The 19,443-nt window shown below is 46.9% G+C and overlaps 1 protein-coding gene across 1 annotated transcript in view; it reads right to left on the bottom strand.

Annotated features, from left to right (window-relative positions):
* The window catches only part of HK1 (hexokinase 1), a 123,999-nt gene that overhangs the window by 81,154 nt on the left and 23,402 nt on the right, over positions 1 to 19,443 (bottom strand). The window contains exons 2-4 of the mRNA XM_019444379.2: positions 17,314 to 17,507; positions 6,847 to 6,956; positions 3,225 to 3,275 (exon numbers count right to left, since the gene is read on the bottom strand). Of these exons, the coding sequence (XP_019299924.1) occupies positions 3,225 to 3,275; positions 6,847 to 6,873 (78 nt within the window). The 5' untranslated portion in view covers positions 6,874 to 6,956; positions 17,314 to 17,507. The remainder of the gene's footprint in view (positions 1 to 3,224; positions 3,276 to 6,846; positions 6,957 to 17,313; positions 17,508 to 19,443) is intronic.

Below are 19,443 nucleotides of genomic sequence, written 5' to 3'. Positions count from 1 at the left end.
AAGCAGGTTCCAGGCTCTGAGCTATCAGCACAGAGCCCAATGTGGGGCTCGAACTCATGAACTGTGAGATCATGACCTGAGACAAAGTCAGACACTTAACTGACTGAGCCACCTAGGTGCCCGCCAGCTGTGTTTTTGATAGGGATTGTGTTGAATCTGTAGATCAATTTGGGGAGTATTGCTAACTTAATATTAAGTCTTCCAATTCATGAACACGAATGTCTTTCCATTTATTTAGATTTCTTCAATTTTCTTCAACAATGTTTTGTAGTTTGCAGAATATAAGTCTTGAATTTCTTTTAAGTTTATTCCTAAGTATTGTGTTCTTTCTGATGCTATTAAAAATGAAACTGTTTTCTTAGTTTCATTTTTTTATTGTTCCTTGCAAATGTATGGAAGAACAATTGATTTTCATATATCGATTTTGTATTCTGCAACCTTGCTGAATGTGTTTATTCTACATGTGCATGCGTGCACGCGTGTGTGTGTGTGTGTGTGTGTGTGAGAGTATACCTTAGGATTTTCTATATAAAAGACCATGTAGGAATGAATTCAATACATGCAGCAAATAAAAATATAGAAAGCCAGGTACAAAAGAGCACACATGTATGATTACATTTAAGTGAGGTTCAAGAACAGGAAAACTAACCTATGGTGATAGAAGTCAGAACAATGATATCCTCAGGACAGGGGATGGGAAAGTAGTGGCTGGAAAGGGACATGAGATTTTGGGGGGTGATGAAAATATTCTATATCTTGAACTGGGTGGTAGTTATATAGGTATATACATGTGTTCAAACTTCTTGAGCCAACACTTAGGCTTTATGCATTTGACTGCTAGCAAATTATACTTCAATTTTAAAAAAAGACACAAGGATGAAATTAACTATTTTAAAATGTAGTGGCCTAATAGTATCATTACCTAATTATCTCAAGCCCTTTGTATACATAGAGATTAGTTTATCATTAGTGATATACAGAATAAAGCCAGAATTCAAATAGCCTGGCCCATTTTCTTTTTCTGACTACTTATTGTATCTGATCAGATCTTTTATTTCTTTTAAACCCAAGATGTGGCTGATGAGGAGCTTGTACCAGGGATAGGAAATGAATCAGTGCTCTTATGTTCTCCTTGTTCATTAGATTGTTTTGTTTTTAAGTTTATTTATTTTTAGTAATCTCTATACCCAGCATGAGGCTCAAACTCATGACCTTGAGATCGAGAGTTGTTCTCTCGCTCTCTCTTCCGACTGATCCAACCAGGAGCTCCATTGTTCATTAGCTTTAATCCATAGTTTCTGTGCAGAAACCTCTCTAAGCCACTTGCTCATTTTGTGAGGGTCATCCTAGTTAATATGATATGTATTATAGATATCATATATCTATCATATATCCAGATAATATGATATATAAAACTTCCTCAACCAGGGGGTTATAAGATGGTGATGCCTCATAATACGCTAAAAATAGCCCTGGAAACAAAGGTAGGGACCCCTATCAGGCTCTCCTCATTGTGAGAGACCCTGAGTACAAGATGATACAAGTAGCCATCTAGAAGTTTCACCAAGCAAGGCTATCATGCTGATTGGTTTTTAAAAATTGGTAACAATGGAACTGGTAGTACTTTGTTCTTTCCACTCTGAGGTGCACCATTTTGCACACACACCACCTCTCGAGATGTCTCTACTCTCAGCCCCACTCCCCCACCCCCGCCCCCCGTCTGGTTTCCTGGAGGCTCAAGGCTCATGCTCCTTGCTGCTTCCAGACAGAACACAATTTTTTTTTTTTATGTTTATTTATTTTTGAGAGACAGGGAGACAGAGTGTGAGCAGGCAAGGGGCAGAGAGAGAGGGAGACACAGAATCCGAAGCATGCTCCAGGCTCCGAGCCGTCAGCACAGAGCCCGATGCGGGGCTCGAACCCACGAACCGCGAGATCACGACCTGAGCCGAAGTCGGCCACTTAAGCGACTGAGCCACCCAGGCGCCCCAGACAGAACACAATTTAATCACATGATTCCTCAGCCTAAAGATCTTTTGGGCCTCTTCCATAGAGTTCCTTACCCAGACATCCAGTGCCAGTCCCACCCAATGTCATTAGCCTCCCTTCCTGCCTTCCCTACCAGTACCACACCAGGCAGCCTCCAGGCTTCTTTCCATCTTTCACAGGCTCTGCGTTTGCCCTTGCTGCTGTTTGCCCCTGGAATGTCCTTCCTGGCCCGCAGATTGCTTCTTCTGCTTCAAGACTGTCTGTAAATCTCACCTCCTCTCTCCAACCTTCTTTCTCTCCCCAAGACAGGGCAGATCCCTCCCTCATCTGCTCCTAAGACACACACTGCAACTTTTTCCTTTTTTGCATGTTGAACTTCGCTTCTCAGCCATAAGTGCTCAAAGGCTGGAGTCTCTTCTTCATTTTTGAAAGAACAAGAATATGGCTGCTTGATGGTGGAATAAGAAGCAAGGCAGAGGGGACTGTGATTCCAGGCCCAGCCTCGGACCTCACCTTGGACTAGATGCAGGAGGACCCAGGTGCAGGAGAAATCAAAAGTTACTGCCTTTTTCTCCCAGCAAACTGACTCTTTCAGTACTCCACCTCCCCACCTTCCCATGAAGCAACACCCCTCAGATTCACTCTACTGCACCTCTAAAGGCACAGCCAAGTGCCCGCGTGGGGAATGAGAGGGCAGGCGGTAGGCCATCACAAATAGCACAGAAAATTCTCTGACTTGGAACCATCTGGGCTATGTCAATAGGAAAGAACTGAAACTTGTCCGTGTTCAAGTGCAGAGGGGATGGGTACCAAGTTCCTGGCGTGCCTGATTCGACACACTGGGAAAAGACAAGACAGGGGAGAGACCCTTGTATTCTCTCTCTCCGGAGCCTCTCCCACAGTCGGTATGCCATGTAGCTCCAAATGCAGGAAGGTCCTGTGTTTAGCTCTGACACTCAGTATTTTGCTCCCAAGAAAGGGCTAGGAGAACAACCTAGTAGCAAAGGCCCCCTCACAAAGCACCTGTCCTGTGGGGTGGGGTGGGCTGGGCCCGGGGAGGAACAGGTTAGAGGTAGATGCTCTCTCCACCCCCAGCACAGCCCCCGGGGGAATCCATTATAGGGCTGCTTGGCTCACTGGAACCAGGGTCAGAATGCCCAAAGGGAATTGCCACAGACGCTCTCTCTTTGACAGAAAATGTTACAGGAAATGGAAAGGACATTTAAGCTTCTTACCTTAACTTCAGTAAGTGGGGGCTTGATGGGCTTTTCAGATGCTTCTTCACTCTTAAAGAAACACGGAACAAAATAAGGTGTTACAAAGGCATCTTAGCAACTTGCACTCAAAACATATTGATGCTCATAACTTATCAGTCGTGCTCAGAAAGCGACGGTAACTGTAAGTAACCCCGAAATCGCTGAGTAAATTCTAAGATGATTAGCCCTAATCTGGATGAAGCACAGCAGAGCTCAGAAATGTCTTATTCGTGAATTTATTCACATCAGCATGGGTTAGGTGCTTACGAATGTGCAGGTTCTGTGCTAGGAAGTGGGGGGTTCAAAGATGAAAAACAATGGTGGCTCCGCCTGCAGGGAGCCCACAATCCACCAGGGAAGACGGATGAGTCAATCAACAGTGAACGCGCAGTGCTGAGCTGCTGGAGAGGTGTAGGGGGGAGCTATGGGAACACAGGGGTCCGTCCCTGCTGAACCATTGGCCACACCGTGTCCCCAAGATTGCAGGATGCAATACTTGCCAGAAGAACACGGTGAGAATGTGGCCATCAAGTAGCAGCCAGCTGGATGAGTTAGCATCCTGCCGTTTCATACCCCTCTTACAACTTCCCATGCCTCACAGGTTTTGGAAGCTGCTGCCAGTAAGAGCGAGGCCCATGTAGATTTCTTCATGATGGCGGCTGAAGGGATAAGGAAGATGTAGGAAATTGTTTGCGGAAAACAGCCATAATGGTTCTCTTCCCTGTACCCATACTATTCTCTGTAGTCTCCTCCCACGGCGACTCTGGGTTTGGCTGTGTGACTGGCTTTAGCCAGTAGGACGGTAACAGCACGACACAAGCAGTAGCTTCAGCCACGCTTGTGCTCAGGCCGGCCCTCTCTTGCTGTTCTTGGGACTCTTGCAACCACCAGTCTGGGGGGTGGGGTGGTGAGAAGGCAAGGAATGCTAAGTGACAGAGCACAAGAGGCAACCCCACTTTATAAGGAAGGGGCCTGGGGTTTCTAGAAGGTTGCGCAGCGGCCCACAGACATGCAGCCAGTCCCCGTAAGAATCGGGGTCGTAGAGGCCGGGGGGGTAACCCGTGGATCCTCCCTGAAGGGCAGAGACCATCTTTTCAGCACTTCCTGCCTTGCCTCACCTAGAGCAGGTGCTCGGTAAATGATTATTGTTCATGAACTGAATAAACCGTGCCCTCTTCTGAGTAGGCGGCTAATCAGAGAAGCTCTGTAGAAATCATGGTCCTAGGGAAGCAAGAAAAGGCATCCCAGAGGCAACCCAAGTGACCAGGACAATCTAGGCAAGTTTTCCACTTGGCTGAAAACCAAACAGTCTAGGCTTTACACTGATACCCATGAGAGCAGACTAGCTACTGAAAGGGCTCGAAAGAAGCCTTGCAGATATTTACAGGCTGTCATGAGAATTGAGCGTAAGGAAACAACACAAAATACTCTCTGTAGCTTGGAACAAGCAAGGAGCCAAGGAGAAAGGAACTGAATGGACCGTATCATTTTTGGCCCTGCCTTAGATTAAGAGTGGGAATTCAGGGGTGCCTGGGTGGCTCAGTCGGTTAAGCGTCCGACTTCAGCTCAGGTCACGATCTCGCGGTCCATGGGTTCGAGCTCCGCGTCGGGCTCTGGGCTGACAGCTCAGAGCCTGGAGCCTGTTTCAGATTCTGTGTCTCCCTCTCTCTCTGACCCTCCCCCGCTCATGCTCTGTCTCTCTCTGTCTCAAAAATAAATAAACGTTAAAAAAAATTTTTTTTTAAAAAAGAGTGGGAATTCAATTTCCAGAGCACAACACTTCTAAACCTGGACCAACTCAAAATAGGAAATAGGAATGTCCTTCGGCAGTTACGGTTGGCATCACACGCCTCACCTGCCGCCTTGAGTTTGTCGTGGAGGCAGAAAGCGCACGGACTTGGAGCCAGAGGGACCTGAGTTGAAGTTCTAGATCTGTCACTGATGAGCTGTGTAAAATTAGGCAAGGACTTTCCCTTTCCTAAGCCTCTGGGTTCCCATCTGAGAGATGAGAATGCTGCCTACTTCATTGGAACTTTGTCAACATTTAAGGAGACCGTGAGAAGGGGCTGGCACAGAGCCGCTGCTCGTAGAAAGTTACAGTAAAGATCACAGACTCCTAGAGACACGGGGCAGTAACTACAACTCACACGCACCACTTGAGACTCAAACCGATTTCCAACTCCCGGGTTTCTACTCGTGTCTGAGATCCCCGAGCCTGTGCTCCCCTCTCTGGACCCCCAAGGACCACAGAGGACCCGCCGGACATTCCACAGATTGACACTGAACTCCAAGTGCCGGTGCCCAAGCCTGCTGACCGCCATGTGGAGCCTGTGACACTGGCTGCTTTGTGCCACCTCTCCTAAGCAGGCCTGGCCTCCTTTAAACCCTCAGTGGCATCCTGCCCGAGGCTTGAGAGGCCAGGTGGGGGCACAGGAAGGGGACAGTGGGGACCACGAGAGGTGGCGATGACATCCCAGACAAATCTCCTGGGCTGGAGGTACTCCTTTCCCAGAGCAGGCAAAGCTTTGTTCACCCTGATTGTGGAGTAGAGAGGAGAGAAGGAGGAGAGAAGGAACAGGCATTGCGGGACGGGGACCCAAGGAGTTTTCAGGTTTATGTATTTAGCGGCCTCCCCTGCTCACTGTAACTGGTCAGGTTACAAAGGTGACACTGAGTTTCCACTTGGGTGTGAGAAGCGGGGTCAAATTCAATTCTCTCAAAGCCCTGCGAGGTAGGAAGGATGTGGGGCTGGACATTGCAAAGCCCTCCTTAGATGAAGGGGGCCTTTTCAAGCCGGGCCCGGAGGACTGAGGGAAAGTTGCCTGCCACCCCCTCCCCCCCCACCTCACATGGAGGGGAACAGCAGCTGCTTGAGTTTGTGGTCCCTCCTCCCCACTCTCACATGCTATCTGGGAGCTAATTTGTCACCCACGCACTGACCAGGGAAGTTTTCACAGCAGTGACTGACATGCTGCTCTGGGGGAATTCTGTCCCCGGGGCATTCCTTAAGGCCCAGCTGTGTGTTTGTTGCTGGGCTTAAACCACATTGTACCTCGATTTCCCAGACTGTAAAGGGGGAGCATCGGTAGTCCTTGCCCCAAAGGGACCCTCTGCAGCACGGGTTAACTGAAAATGAGCCAGCTACTCAGAACATCATTTGTCCCATAAACATTTTCCAAGGTTTGTTTCAACATCCAGGGGAGGAGCTGGGCTCTCTGTAAGAGGCAAGGATGGGTTTCTGCTTTTACAGGGCCATGGAAGGCTTGTCTTAGAAAAGGCCACACTCCCGTTCTCGACACACATTCATGACTTTGCAGTGTAACGATCTAAGAAGTGATTAACCGAGGGGTTACGTGAATGACCCCCTGGGCTCCCCTTGGTCAGGACCTATCTGGCCCAGGTAAAAATTAAACTGCACAGAGAGTCAGAGGCTGGATCTGAGGGCCTCCTGCCTCATCCCATAACATGTCTCTGCTGTGCTCCTGGTCTGGGTTTCCATCCTATAAAGTGGACCCTGACCTAACAGCCTGCGGGAGGGTGGGCCGGGCTGCGCGGTGCAAGTGGCCACGTGAAGTTAGAGAAAAGCAAGGGGAGAGCTTACGCATCCTCGCTGGCAGCTCTGCCCCATGGTGGGCACCTGCTATGCCCGGGTTCTTCCTTCTCTTCTGGTTCTTTCTTCTCTTCTGCTCTCAGCAGTCCGGGCTAGGAGGCCTGGAGAAAAGCAAACCCAAAGGAGGAAGAGTCAAGGGTTCGTCAGTCTCATTCCTCTCCTCACCAGCCGGGAGGCTACACACACTGCTACTGAGGACCGGGGGCAGGTTCAGGCCCCTGTTTCCAGAAGGATCCGTAATCTGAAGTAAAATGTCAGGATACTATTCTAGAAGAAGTTCACTGGAGCCCTGTCTGGAGGTGGTGTCTCCTCACCAACTACAGCCTTGTCTACTCTCAAAGAGATCTGAGGGGTTCTTGGGTGGCTCAGTCGGTCGAGCGTCCAACTTCGGCTCAGGTCATGAACTTGTGGTTGTGAGTTCCAACCCCATGTCGGGCTCTGTGCTGATAGCTCGGAGCCTGGAGCCTGCTTCAGATTCTGTGTCTCCCTCTCTCTCTGTTCCTCCCTCACTTGCACTCTGTCTCTCTCTGTCTCTCTCTTTCTCTCTCTCAAAAGTAAATAAAGATTTAAAAATTTTAAAAATTAAAAATTAAAAAACAAAGAGATCTGAAAGTAGGGTCTTGCTTTAGGGCGGAAATCCAATAGAAATGGACATTAGCCAAGGCAACTCCAAAGCCCAAATTTCAGAAGTGCAATATTCACCACAGTGTCATTCTTTTCCCCTAATTTAAACAGGGTAGGGTGTAGCTCTGGGTAAAAAATCACTTCTCTAATTATAAAAGCAATGCACACTCACCATACCAAGAAAGTCACAAAATACAGGCAAGTAGTTTAAAAATTAAAATCACCTTTACTCCTATAGAAATAAGTTCTTTTTAAAAACATTTATTTTTATTTATTTATTTTTTAAGTTTATGTTGAGAGAGAATGCACACACAAATGGGGGAGGGGCAGAGAGAGAGGGACAGAATCCCAAGCAGGCTCTGTGCGGTCAGCACAGAGCCCAACATTGGACTCCATCCCATGAACCATGAGATCATGACCTGAGCCAAAACCAAGAGTCAGACTCTTAACTGACAGAGCCACCCAAGTGCCCCAGAAATGAATTCTGTTAAGATTCTGGCCCATATCCTTCCTTATATTTTTGTCCAGATAACCGCAGGCCAGAAACAACATAAAAATGGAATCATGCTCTTATACTCTTTTTAAAGCTTCTTTTTTCCATGGAAGAAAATATTATGAAACCTTTCATGTCAATTAATAAAGACCGCATTACTTTTTTATTGGTTACACTGGGTAGAGATCTTATAGTTCATATTCAGAAAGGCTTACTCAGGAATGATATAGTAATAATTCAGTAAGTGTCAGATAACCTCAGTCAAAATTCATAACAATTTTATTAAGTCTCTACCATACCCCGAACAGCTTAGAAATATTATGTGATTTGCCTAACAATTAGCGTGCTGCAGCAAATCCAAAAAGTTCCCTACTATTTGGGGCCTTTTTGGTTCTAAGAGGGTGAGCCAAGAGTCCAGACTTCTAACCATTGGCGTAACACTGGGCCTCCAGCCACTGAATCCCGATGGCTCACGGTTGGTGAATTGTGCCCGAGTTGGTCTCGGTGGGACAACTGGTACCCCCGACATCCCAAACCCTCCCTGGCCCAGGTCAGAGGCATAAACAAAATGTGTCGAGTTTCTTTGTTATTTGTTTACATCAACAAAGTTACACTTAAAGCTCCTACTTAATTCCTTCATCCCGCATGTTTCTGGGGCAGAAGGCACACAGAACTTGGCTATGATATGTTCTTCCAAGAGCCTGGAAATATCCGTACTTGTCTTATATTTGCTCGATAATTACCCGCCTCTCCCATTACAGGATAAGCCCCCAGGGTGCACACACTTTGTGTGTCCTTCAGTGCTCAGCACATAGTAAGTGTGGGACACCGCGTTGAGGTCAGGCTGTTTGGTTTGAAGCCCCACTCAGCCATGTAATAGCTTTGACTCTGGAAAAGTTACTCAACCTAACTGACCCTCAGTTTTCTCAACTGTAAAATGGTGACATTAACAGACATTAATATAGCTGCATAGGAACGTGAGGTATGCGTATGTGAACAGAGCACTTAGGATAGTGTTTTGCATCTAACAAGTATTCAATATATACCTGTTAACTATTATTGTTGTTGATTGATTAGCAATGTTTTTGAAATTCAAAACAGTTGTGAAAGCAAAAACGGCTTTTACTAGGGGCCGTGAATGGCTTATAATTTGTGAGAAGGGAGATGATTCATTTTCAGAAATACCAAATAAGAGCTGTGCTGTCTAGTTAACAATAGGTTTACAGCTCATTGGAAATATGTATGAACTCTCCCCACCCCCCCTCCCCCCCCACACACACAATGGAGTCCCAAACCCTCAGACCCTTCCTTTCCTTGTTGTTCTTCCCCTCTCCATTTCACAGGCTTATTTTCACGGGCTTTGCAATGAGCAGGGGCCAAAGCGCAAAGGGAGGAGGGGCTGAAAGTCTCTGCATCACCTCAGGGAATGTCTGATTGTTCCAGACTACTTTTTATCTTACAGGGGCATAAACGATGTCCAGGTAAGGCTGTAACCTCTGTAGTGCTCGGCCAATGAGGAACCAGGGGAGGGACTTGCACGCTAGGAGATAAGTTGTCTGCTGTAACTGCCCTGAGTATGCCTGTCCTCAGACACCAGTTCTTGCAAGAAGGTTGATTAAAGCCTCGCTTCACTGTGCTCCGAGTCTCTACGTCCCTCCTTTGATTGGGTTGATGGGCTTATTTCTAACATAATTGAGACACAGCCTGTCTCAATTATGGGGGCGGGGGGAGGGGGTTGGTTTAAAGCAGTGAGTCCAGAGGTGACTGGGTGACTCAGTCGGTTAAACGTCCAACTCTTGATTTAGGCTAAGGTCATGATCTCATGGTTTGTGAGATTGAGCCCTAAATCAGGCTTTGTACTGACAGCACAGAGCCTGCTTGGGATTCTCTCTCTCTCATTCTCTCTCTCTCTCTCTGCCCTTCCCCTGCTCATGTGAACTCTCTCTCTCTCTCAATATAAATACATAAACTGTAAAGCAGTTAGTCCATACGGAGAGCATAAGACAATTTGTTGGGGTGACAGAAGACAACACAACTTTTATTTATGACTTTTTAAATTTCACCGTATGATTTTTTTAGGCTATTCTTTGTATTGTACATATTATTTCAGGACATAATTTTTTTTTAATTGAGATAAAATTCATATGCCAAAATATTCACCCCCTTAAAATATATATATAATTCTGTGGGTTTTAGTATATTCATAAGGTCGTGCAATCACCACTATCTAATTCCAGAACATTTCCATCACCCCAAAAAGAAACCTTGCATCCATCAGCAGTCACTTCTCACTCTATCCACCCTCCCACCCCTCCCTCCCAACATCAGCTCATCTACTTTCTTTCTCTATGGATTTGCCTGTTCTGGATATTTCACATACATGGAATCATAAATGCATAAATCCCCAAATAACTAAAATACATGTATTGGGGAATGTGTCTGCAAAAATATTTTACGGAGAGAGCACATGACCAAGAAGATGTGGAGAGCCCTGGCTGAGAGTGTCAAACCTTCTTGGTCTTGTCCCCAGCTCCTTTATGAATTTCCAACACAGACACTGACAGGAGGTCACAGCCTCCATCAACCTCTGCCAATTACAACCCAATGGCTGGCACAGGCCAAAGCAGAAGGCAATGTAAAGATAATATACATTTTGCTTTATAATGTATGATTTAACTTTGTTTCTACAAAAAGATGTTCCCCTAATTATGCTGGATAAGCTAATAGTTAAAGCAGCAGTGTGGCCTGGGACCCAGATTCGAATCCTTACTCTGCCACTTACTGAAGCATGAGTTTCCGTGTCTGTAAAATGAGGGAGATAATAGGTGAGCATAAAGAACCCTTCTCCCTTCTGCATTAGAATTTGGCCTTGGGTTAACATTCTAGTTCCATTCCCCCCAGTTAATCCCCCCTGGTCATGTCCATCCCCCCTGGTAATGTCACCAGCTAGACCCCACGACCTGACCTTTATTACTCAGCTGCTTGCACTCACCAACCTTTGTCCTACAGGTTTTCTTAAAGCTCTTCCTGGCTTATCTTTTAACTCAGGCAAGAGACTTGCAGCCATAGCATCACCGCTAGAAATGAAATTACCCCCCAAGCGATAAAGGCTGCCCTGAGGGAGAGCTTACGCCAGTTTGGACTCCCAACCTGCGACAGATGGACCATGCTGCAACCCGTGCAGTGACCAAAAGTCAACTTTACCTCATTATGATACTAAAATCTCCGGCCACGGGGGAGCACGAGCCTCATTTACAGAACATACAGCGTATGTGTAGGCGTGTTTCCTTAAGGCACATGTGTGACCTTATGCCCGCCCGCCTCTACCTCCGACGACAAGGCTCCCCTTTCTAAATATTCATCCTCACCCTAAATTAAAACAACAACATCCACCCTTGCTTGGAGAGTCACAGCTTTGGAAGTTATCCTCCGTGGTTTCTTTATTTGCTGCAAAGAAAGTTTCTTTTGTGTGACAACTGTCCCTGTAGCTTCTATCTGTGACTCACCAAGGGGCAAACTCATGCTAGTTCCGTTACAACAAGGATAGAATGTCACATATGTTTCTCAGTAACATTTCTTTTCCTCCCCTTTTTTTTTTAAAGTTTATTTATTTATTTTAAGAGAGAGAACAGGGGAGCAGCAGAGAGAGAATCCCAAACAGGCTCCGCACAGAGCCTGATGCGGGCACTCAAACTAACAAACCATGAGATCATGACCTGAGCCAAAACCAAGAGCTGGGTGCTCAACCAACTGAGCCACCCAGGCGCCCCCTCCAAGTAACATTTCTTGTGATAAGGATGATCCCTTGTTGCTAAGTTGCTCCTGGGTTGGAAGAACTGTAAATACTAGATGGGATCCCATAGCACAGGCTTCCCTGAGTGAGATGACTCTTGTTCTGTCCCATACAGAGACTCTGGAAAATGTCCCTATGGGGTTGTAACAAGAGAATTTGGCTGCTGCCAGGCAGGAGGCTTTTTTTTTTTTTTAAGCCAGGAGGAGTCCTGCACTTGCCCAGTGGGATCTCGTCTTCTCCCATCTGTGGACCGCTGCACACCATCCCTCAGAAAAGAAAAGGTTGGCACTGCCCTGACAGCAGCCTGTGGTTCCTGTCTTACGGCCCGACAGGCAGAATGGGGCCAGGTGTGGCCTGTGGCAGTCTTTGAATCTGGAGGTTTAGGAGAGTCTAGAACACTTCCGATGAGCGTTACAGATTAAGTCACGCAGAGAGCCTGGCATACGGTAAGTACTTAAGTGATAACTGTAAGTGCTAAATATGTGATTATTGTTCTTATTGATGTATCGTTTTATCTACATTCACCAACTCATAGTGGGCAAGAGATGATTCTAACCCTGAGAAGCCCGTGGCGGAGGGAGGTATCAGACTGCCAGATATAGCCCCATGACGAAACATGAGAAAACACCTTTCTGTAACTCGAAAAGGAGAAAGTATACAAATGTCCATATGATGAGGGAGCATCAGGCAAGTTGAGGGCTAAGCACAAGTAGCACCCCACCCCCACCCCAGGTGGGACGTGTGATATTCCTCGGGCACTTCAAGCTCCCAAGAACAAAGGAAAGGACAGAAAACAAATGGTTAAACTGGGAAGTGTCTCCATCAGTTTACAAGTATCTTAGAACGACTACCAAAAAAGGACAATCTTATCAATAGCCTAAAGTCCAGGAACTCCCCACTGTCTTGACGTTAAAGCTTTGCTAGAGGGAAAAACAACCTTAGCCTGACAACAGCTAGGCCTCCAGTAATCTGTGAGAAACTTCCTCTTGACTTTACCTCCCCCAACTCCGTAGTATATAACCAGCCCCTGTTCGCAACCCCAGTGCAGCTCTTCCTGCCCAAGGGTCCCATCCCCGTGCTTTAATATAAAATCACATTTTTGCACCAAAGATGTCTCAAGAATTCTTTCTTGGCCTTCAGCTCCAGATCTCACCATGACTCCGAAACAGGGGGAAGAGTGGGGAACTCTATTTTGAACTACGTGTATTTGGGAATCCAAGAAGACTTCTCAGAGTAAGAAACCAGCCTTTGGCCCATGGCACAGGATCGTGGGTTGGATGATTGGAAGGTAAGATTGGAGCTTACCTTCTTCCCCTGCTCACTGTACACGTGGTAGATCGCTGCAACCATGGGCATGCCTCTCTCTATCCATGCCCCTGGGTAGTTCTCATCCACAAACACCTGACCTTGAGCCAATGACTTGCTTTGACCGACTGGACAATGTGTCACAAGAAACAAAAATTGAAAAATGCTTACACATGAGGGGCTTACTCTCTCTTGTTGCTCTCGGGACCCCTGCCACTGCTGCCATGGGAAGAAGCCCCAGCTAACCCTACTGGATGATGGGAGGCACCGGGAGGTAGAAACTGCCATCCCAGCTGAGTATCTTAGGCCAGCCAGCCCCCAGCCAACCAGGAAGCCCACTAAGATGCAGGAGTGAGCCCATCCCAGGCCAGCCACACCTAGCTCAGATTTGCAGAGCCACAGGGATACTGTGATTTATTATAAGAAATTGATACTTGGTCTTTGTCCCTATTCCTGGCACACAGCTCCTAAAACCCTTGGAATCTCCTAAATTTTAACAGCCAATGAAAGAATCTTGTGTTATAATAGTCTATCTTTTGTCCTCAAATAGCTCCAGTTCTGAAATAGGTCCAGTGATAAAGGTGAAAGGAGTGTCTTGTTATTCCTAACAAGACACTTTCAATAACAATGAATTTATGTTAATGAGGATGGGGCTGGTTGCCTGGGGAACCAACCCTGTGACTCCATTGGAAACTGCAGCCCACCTTTCTCCAAGGAAGGGGCAGGGTCTGGGAGGATAAATCCACTTTTTGCCTTACAGGGGCATAGGCGACATCCGGGTCAGGCTGTACTTGGCCAATGAGGAACCAGAGGACGGACTTGCATGCTAGGAGATAAGTTGTCTGCTGTAACTGCCCTGAGTATGCCTGCCCATCAGACACCTGCTTTTGCAAGAACATTGATTAAAGTCTTGCTTCACCGGGCTCTGGGTCTCCGAATTCCTCCTCTGGTTGGGTCAATGGGCTTATTTCTAACAACTGAGGCCAACACCCGGAAGACGATGGACTAATGTCTCAAAGACCACCTAGAAAGTACTGAAAATACTTCTAGGTTTATCTAAGGAAAATGTGGGATAAAGGTCAGTAGGTACATGTAGGTTGGCAGTAAAGGTCATGTCGATCATTGCTTTGGGGTCAACCACACAGAGTCCTACTGGCTCAGGGCAGCATGAGGGGGTCATTTTAGCTCCAATCACTTGGGATGCTTTGCCCCCAGGGTCTTCTGCCTGAGTTAAGAGATAAGCTTGAAAGAAGAATTTAAGCATTCTTCTTAGTACAGACTAAGGTCAAAATGGAGGTGTTGACGTCCTCTTTTATCTCCAGGTAGATGGTGTCAGGATTGAGTTAAACCATAGGATGGTCTATAATTCTGGTGTTGCAGACTTGTTGAGATTGGGAAGAAACCCCACACATTGGTAACCAGAATGGTTCAGTGTGAGTAGTGAGGAGACTCACAAGTGGAGTGTTTCCTCCTTTACAACCACCCAGCTGAACTCAACCCAAATTGCTGAAACAGAATCGTGAGCCTATTCTTTTAAGCCACTGAGTCTGGGGGTGGTTTTTTATGTGGCACCAGACAACTGAGCCCCAGGGAGTTGGTCCCTGCCCTTCGGAAGCACTGGAAGAGCCCTGAACTAGGAGTGAGGGAGGGAGGTGTCTCTGGCCCAGGGTCCACCACCTGTTCCCTCAGTGGGTCTTCAGGGAAGATGCTTAACCTTTCCAAGCCTCAGCATGTCACCGGAAGACTGCTCTCCTGTCTCACTCGCTGGGTCGTTGTGAGGATCACATATAGCTATGCGGGGGCGCCTGGGTGGCTTAGTTGGTTAAGGTCCAACTTCGGGTCAGGGCATGATTTGACGGTTCATGGATTCAAACCCTGCATCAGGCTCTTTGCTGTCCACACAGAGCCCACTTGGATCTTCTGTCTCCCTCTCTCTCTGCCACTCCCCTGCTCGCCCTCTTTCCTCCCCCCCCCACCCCCCGTCTTAAAAAATAAAAAATTAAATAAATAATAAACACATATAGCTACACAGATCCCTCAAGGGAGCTATTAGCATGGCCTGAGTGGAAGCTGGAAGAAACTTTGTCGCCCAGTAACTATTAATAATGCCATAAGAAGAAAGCGTGGCATCACAGAGTACTAACTGCATCACACTTCTTGCCCATTTTCCCATTTGATCCTGGCACACCATTACAAGGGGGATAATAAGATCCTAATTTAGGGATGAGGATGCTGACACTCAGAGAGGTGCTGTCATTTTCTCAAAATTGCACAGCAGAGCCTGGGGAGACAAGCATGGGCACTGATCCTCCAGACTCCAGAGCCCTCTTCCCACCCCACACGCTGCCTCTCCTCCCTCCCCACACGCCCTCGGCCTCCTGAATGCTGGAGTGGAGTGAATCCTAGGCTTCCCGGCCCCGGGACCTGTGCAAGGAGAGCCTGCCGGAGCCAGGAGCAGAGCTGCCCACGAGTGTTCAAAGAGGTTCTTCAACAAATTCCACATGCACTCTTGCCTTCCTTTCTGATACCCAGGCAACTTCCCAAATCTAGTTCAAACACTGCTCTGGGTCACCAAAGCAACCTTACTGAGAATGAAGGCTACATCTTCCCTATTAGCATTTATTTCTTAAGTTCCCATGGGTCTGTCGAAAGACAGAGAGGATTATGCTATCATCCTCTTCTTCCATGGCTTCCTATCTGCTGTTACCCAGGAGATGGGAGCGGAAAGGAAAAAGGAGCCCTCGTGACTGGCCCAGGGCACTCAGTTTGAAGGCCATTCAAAGCAGCCTTGCTTTTTGTCAAGAGTCTGCATGGTCTAGAGTTCGTGTAGAAACGCATGGCATTTCCAGTGGCCCACCATGGTTCCATGGGAGCCGGCCTTCCCCTATCACCCCATTACCCTGGGACTCCATCAGTCTTCTCCGAGACTTGCACAGATTTCTCTAGAACTCCCTTCTCAGATTCTAAAGCATCTGTGCAAACGAAGTGTTGCCTTTCCCAAACAGCAGGCCTAGGCACCTTCATAACACACTTTCAAAACAGTTGCTTCATTTGTTGTATCATTTACCTGAATTTAGGAGTCTTGATATCCCAGCCTTTTAATAACAGAAAACTCCACGATTCATTTGTGTCTCCTAATGGCAGGATTCCTTCTTCGTTTCCAGCTGTGGTTAGCCTTGTTTCTTTATATCATTTTAGCCTTGTCTTTAGACACCATGAACCCCCGAATCGATTGACTTCCCATCTTAAGCGGGAAGCGACCCACGTAGAGGTAATCATAGCTAGCATTTGTGGAGTGTATTATTTGTCAGGCGCTGCTACAAATAACTCAAGGCATTAAATTGCAAGAACCCCTCATAAGTAATATTATTCTATGTTATACATTTTATTTTATTTTTTTAATTTTAGAGAGAAAGAGAGACCACACTTGTGCACAAGTGCAAGAGGGGCAGAGGCAGAGAGAGAGAGAGAAAGAGAGAGACAGAGAGTGAATCCCAAGTAGGCTCCATGCTCAGTGAGGAGCCCAACCCAGGGCTCGATCCCAGGACCCCAGGATCATAAGGTGAGCTGAAATCTAGACTCAGGCGCTCAACCAGCTGAGCCACCCAGGTGCCCCTATCTTATTTTATAGATGAGGACACTGAGGCTCATCAAGGTTGAGGAACTTCCCAACCTCATATAGTGGGTCAGTAGCAAAGTTAAGCTTGGAGATCAGGCTGGCTGCAGCTCTCGGCTATTCTATTACAGCCTCCCTTAAGTATGTGGCATCAGTTTAGACACAGAGGTCAACAGAGAGGAGCAAGTGAGACTCAGGGGAGAGCGGCCCTTTACAGCTTACCAAGCCATGAGCAATAAAAGCATTTGCCTTAAAAACAAAACAAAACAAAACAAAACAAAACAAAACAAAAACACTGTAGATGACATTAGCCCCAGTACATCAAACAAAAAGACCTAACAGTAGTAAGTTTTGGTCCAGTTACAAATCACGGTGTAACCTTGGGAAAGTGTTTGTCCCTCTCTGGGCCTGTGTAAACTTGGGAAAGTGTTTGTCTCTCTCTGGGCCTCAGCAGTAGAATAAGTGGGTCTCAACTCCAGTATCTACCCTTTGAGATCATGAGACTGGAGTATTCTTTTATTCGTCTTACTTACAGAGAAGGACAGGAAGGGAGGTCCTGCAAAGGGCCAAGGAGGGTCTAGCTCAGGGTGGAGTGAGACCACACAGCATGGCCACCCGCTCACTTGCCTTGAGATGGCTTGAGACACCTCTGCTGCCTCTTCACGCGGTCTCACTCTCATTTTCCAAAAGGACAACATATGCTGCTTGGCAAACCCAACTGTAGATTCTTGGCACAAAGCAGTTGTGGGTGTGTGCTTAGCTCTTTTCTTCCTCGGGAACAATGCTCTGGGCAACAGCTCTTTAGTTGGTTAGTTGGAGTCCTGAGAACAGAAAGGGACAAAAGATGCATTTGTCATAATATCAAGAGCCACCAAAGGACTAGAAGGGGTAGAGCGTGGCCTTGTATCCAATGAAGAGGGTGCTCCAGTGGTCTTGTGGGCAGGGGTTGGGGCATTTGGTGCCCTAGACATTCAGAGGATGCTTTCTGGTTATGAAATTTGTTATCCCGCTCATAGGTACCTCGCAAAAACCTTGGGTGAGGCAGACAGGAATGGGGACAACAGTGAAGAGGACGGTGGTGACGGTGATGAAAGGGCAGCCCGGGTGCACTGAGCCCTCCCGTGTGCCAGGCATTGTGCTAAAGATTTCCCATGCATTGACTCTGGAAGCTTCCCCAAAATGCCAGGAAACAGAAACCATTTCTTATGCCCAGAGAAGCCGAAGCTTACCGAAGCTAAGTCAGGTGCTCAAAGAAATGCAGCGGTATGTACAAGAAAATGTAGCAGAACTGGGTTTTTAACTCAGATCTCTCCCACCCTGGGGCTCTAACTCTTTATTTTATGGATGCAATAGCTGAGGCTTAGAGCTAGCAAGTAGCTCAGAGCTAGAAAAATCAACTCAACTTTTAAAATCTGAGGAGAGGGGCGCCTGGGTGGCTCAGTTGGTTAAGCATCCGACTTCAGCTCAGGCCGTGATCTCATGGTTCGTGAGTTCAAGCCCCACATCGGCTTTTCTGCTGTCAGCACAGAGCCTGCTTCAGATCCTCTGTCTCCCTCTCTCTCTGCCCCTCCGCTCATGCTTTCAATCTCTCTCAAAAATAAACACTTAAAAGAGTTGTTAAGTGTCAGCTTTTTTTTTTTAATGTTTATTTATTCTTGAGAAAGAGAGAGAGCATGAGCAGGGGAGGGGCAGAGAGAGAGAGGGAGACAGAGAATCCTAAGCAGGCTCCACACTGTCAGCACAGAGCCCAGTCTGGGGCTTGAACTCATGAACCACGAGATCACGACCTGAGCCGAAATCAAGAGTTGGGCACTTAAATGACTGAGCCACCCAGGTGCCCCTAATTTTTTTACTCTTTTTTTTTTAATTTTTTAAAGTTAATTTATTTTTGAGAGAGACAGAGACAGAGACAGAGAGCAAGGAAGGGAGAGAGAAAGAGGGAGACACAGAATCTGAAGCAGGCTCCAGGCTCTGAGCTGTCAACACAGAGCCCAATGCAAGGCTCAAACTCACAAACCATGAGATCATGACCTGAGCCGAAGTCAGATGGTCAATCGACTGAGCCACCCAGGTGCCCCCTTTTTTTTTAATCTTTATTTTTGAGACAGAGACAGAGACAGAATATGAGTGGGGGTGGGGCAGAGAGAGAGAAGGAGACACAGAAACCAAAGCAGGCTCCAGGCTCTGAGCTGTCAGCACAGAGCCTGACGCAAGGCTCAAACCCATGGACCACGAGATCATGACTTGAGCTGAAGTAGGACACTGAACCAACTGAGTCACCCAGGCGCCCCGTAAAATAAATAAACATTTTTAAAAATTTGATTAAAAATAAAATCTGCAGAGAGGTGAAATACTCAGATTGGTGGGGAAAACAGAGAAAACAAATATCTGACTGGTGCCAGACAGAGCTGGGGCAGACCTGAGCCAAAATCCTCATGAATGTCACCTCCTTCCTTCCTCTTCCCTTCAGGAGGCACTTTTTTGGGAACAAAATCCCGTGTTCTTTCATTCTTTTCCATAATCCTGGGGATGACCCACCACTCTTCCCCCATCCAGCTGCCTTACCTCTTTTCTACCTTTTTTTTAAAGATTTAACTTTTTTTTTATATGTTTTTTATTTTTTTGAGAGACAGACAAAACATGAGCAGGGGAGGGGGAGAGAAAGAGGGAGACACAGAATCCATCTGAAGCAGGCTCCGGGTTCTAAGCTGTCAGCACAGAGCCCGACATGGGGCTCAAACTCACCAACCATGAGAT

The sequence above is a fragment of the Panthera pardus genome, unplaced genomic scaffold (assembly GCF_024362965.1).
Source record: "Panthera pardus isolate Hobbes unplaced genomic scaffold, ASM2436296v1 HiC_scaffold_22, whole genome shotgun sequence".
NCBI classification, from domain to species: Eukaryota; Metazoa; Chordata; class Mammalia; order Carnivora; family Felidae; genus Panthera; species Panthera pardus.
Note: the sequence above shows the minus strand (reverse complement) of the source record. Positions and strands in the feature narration are given on the sequence as shown.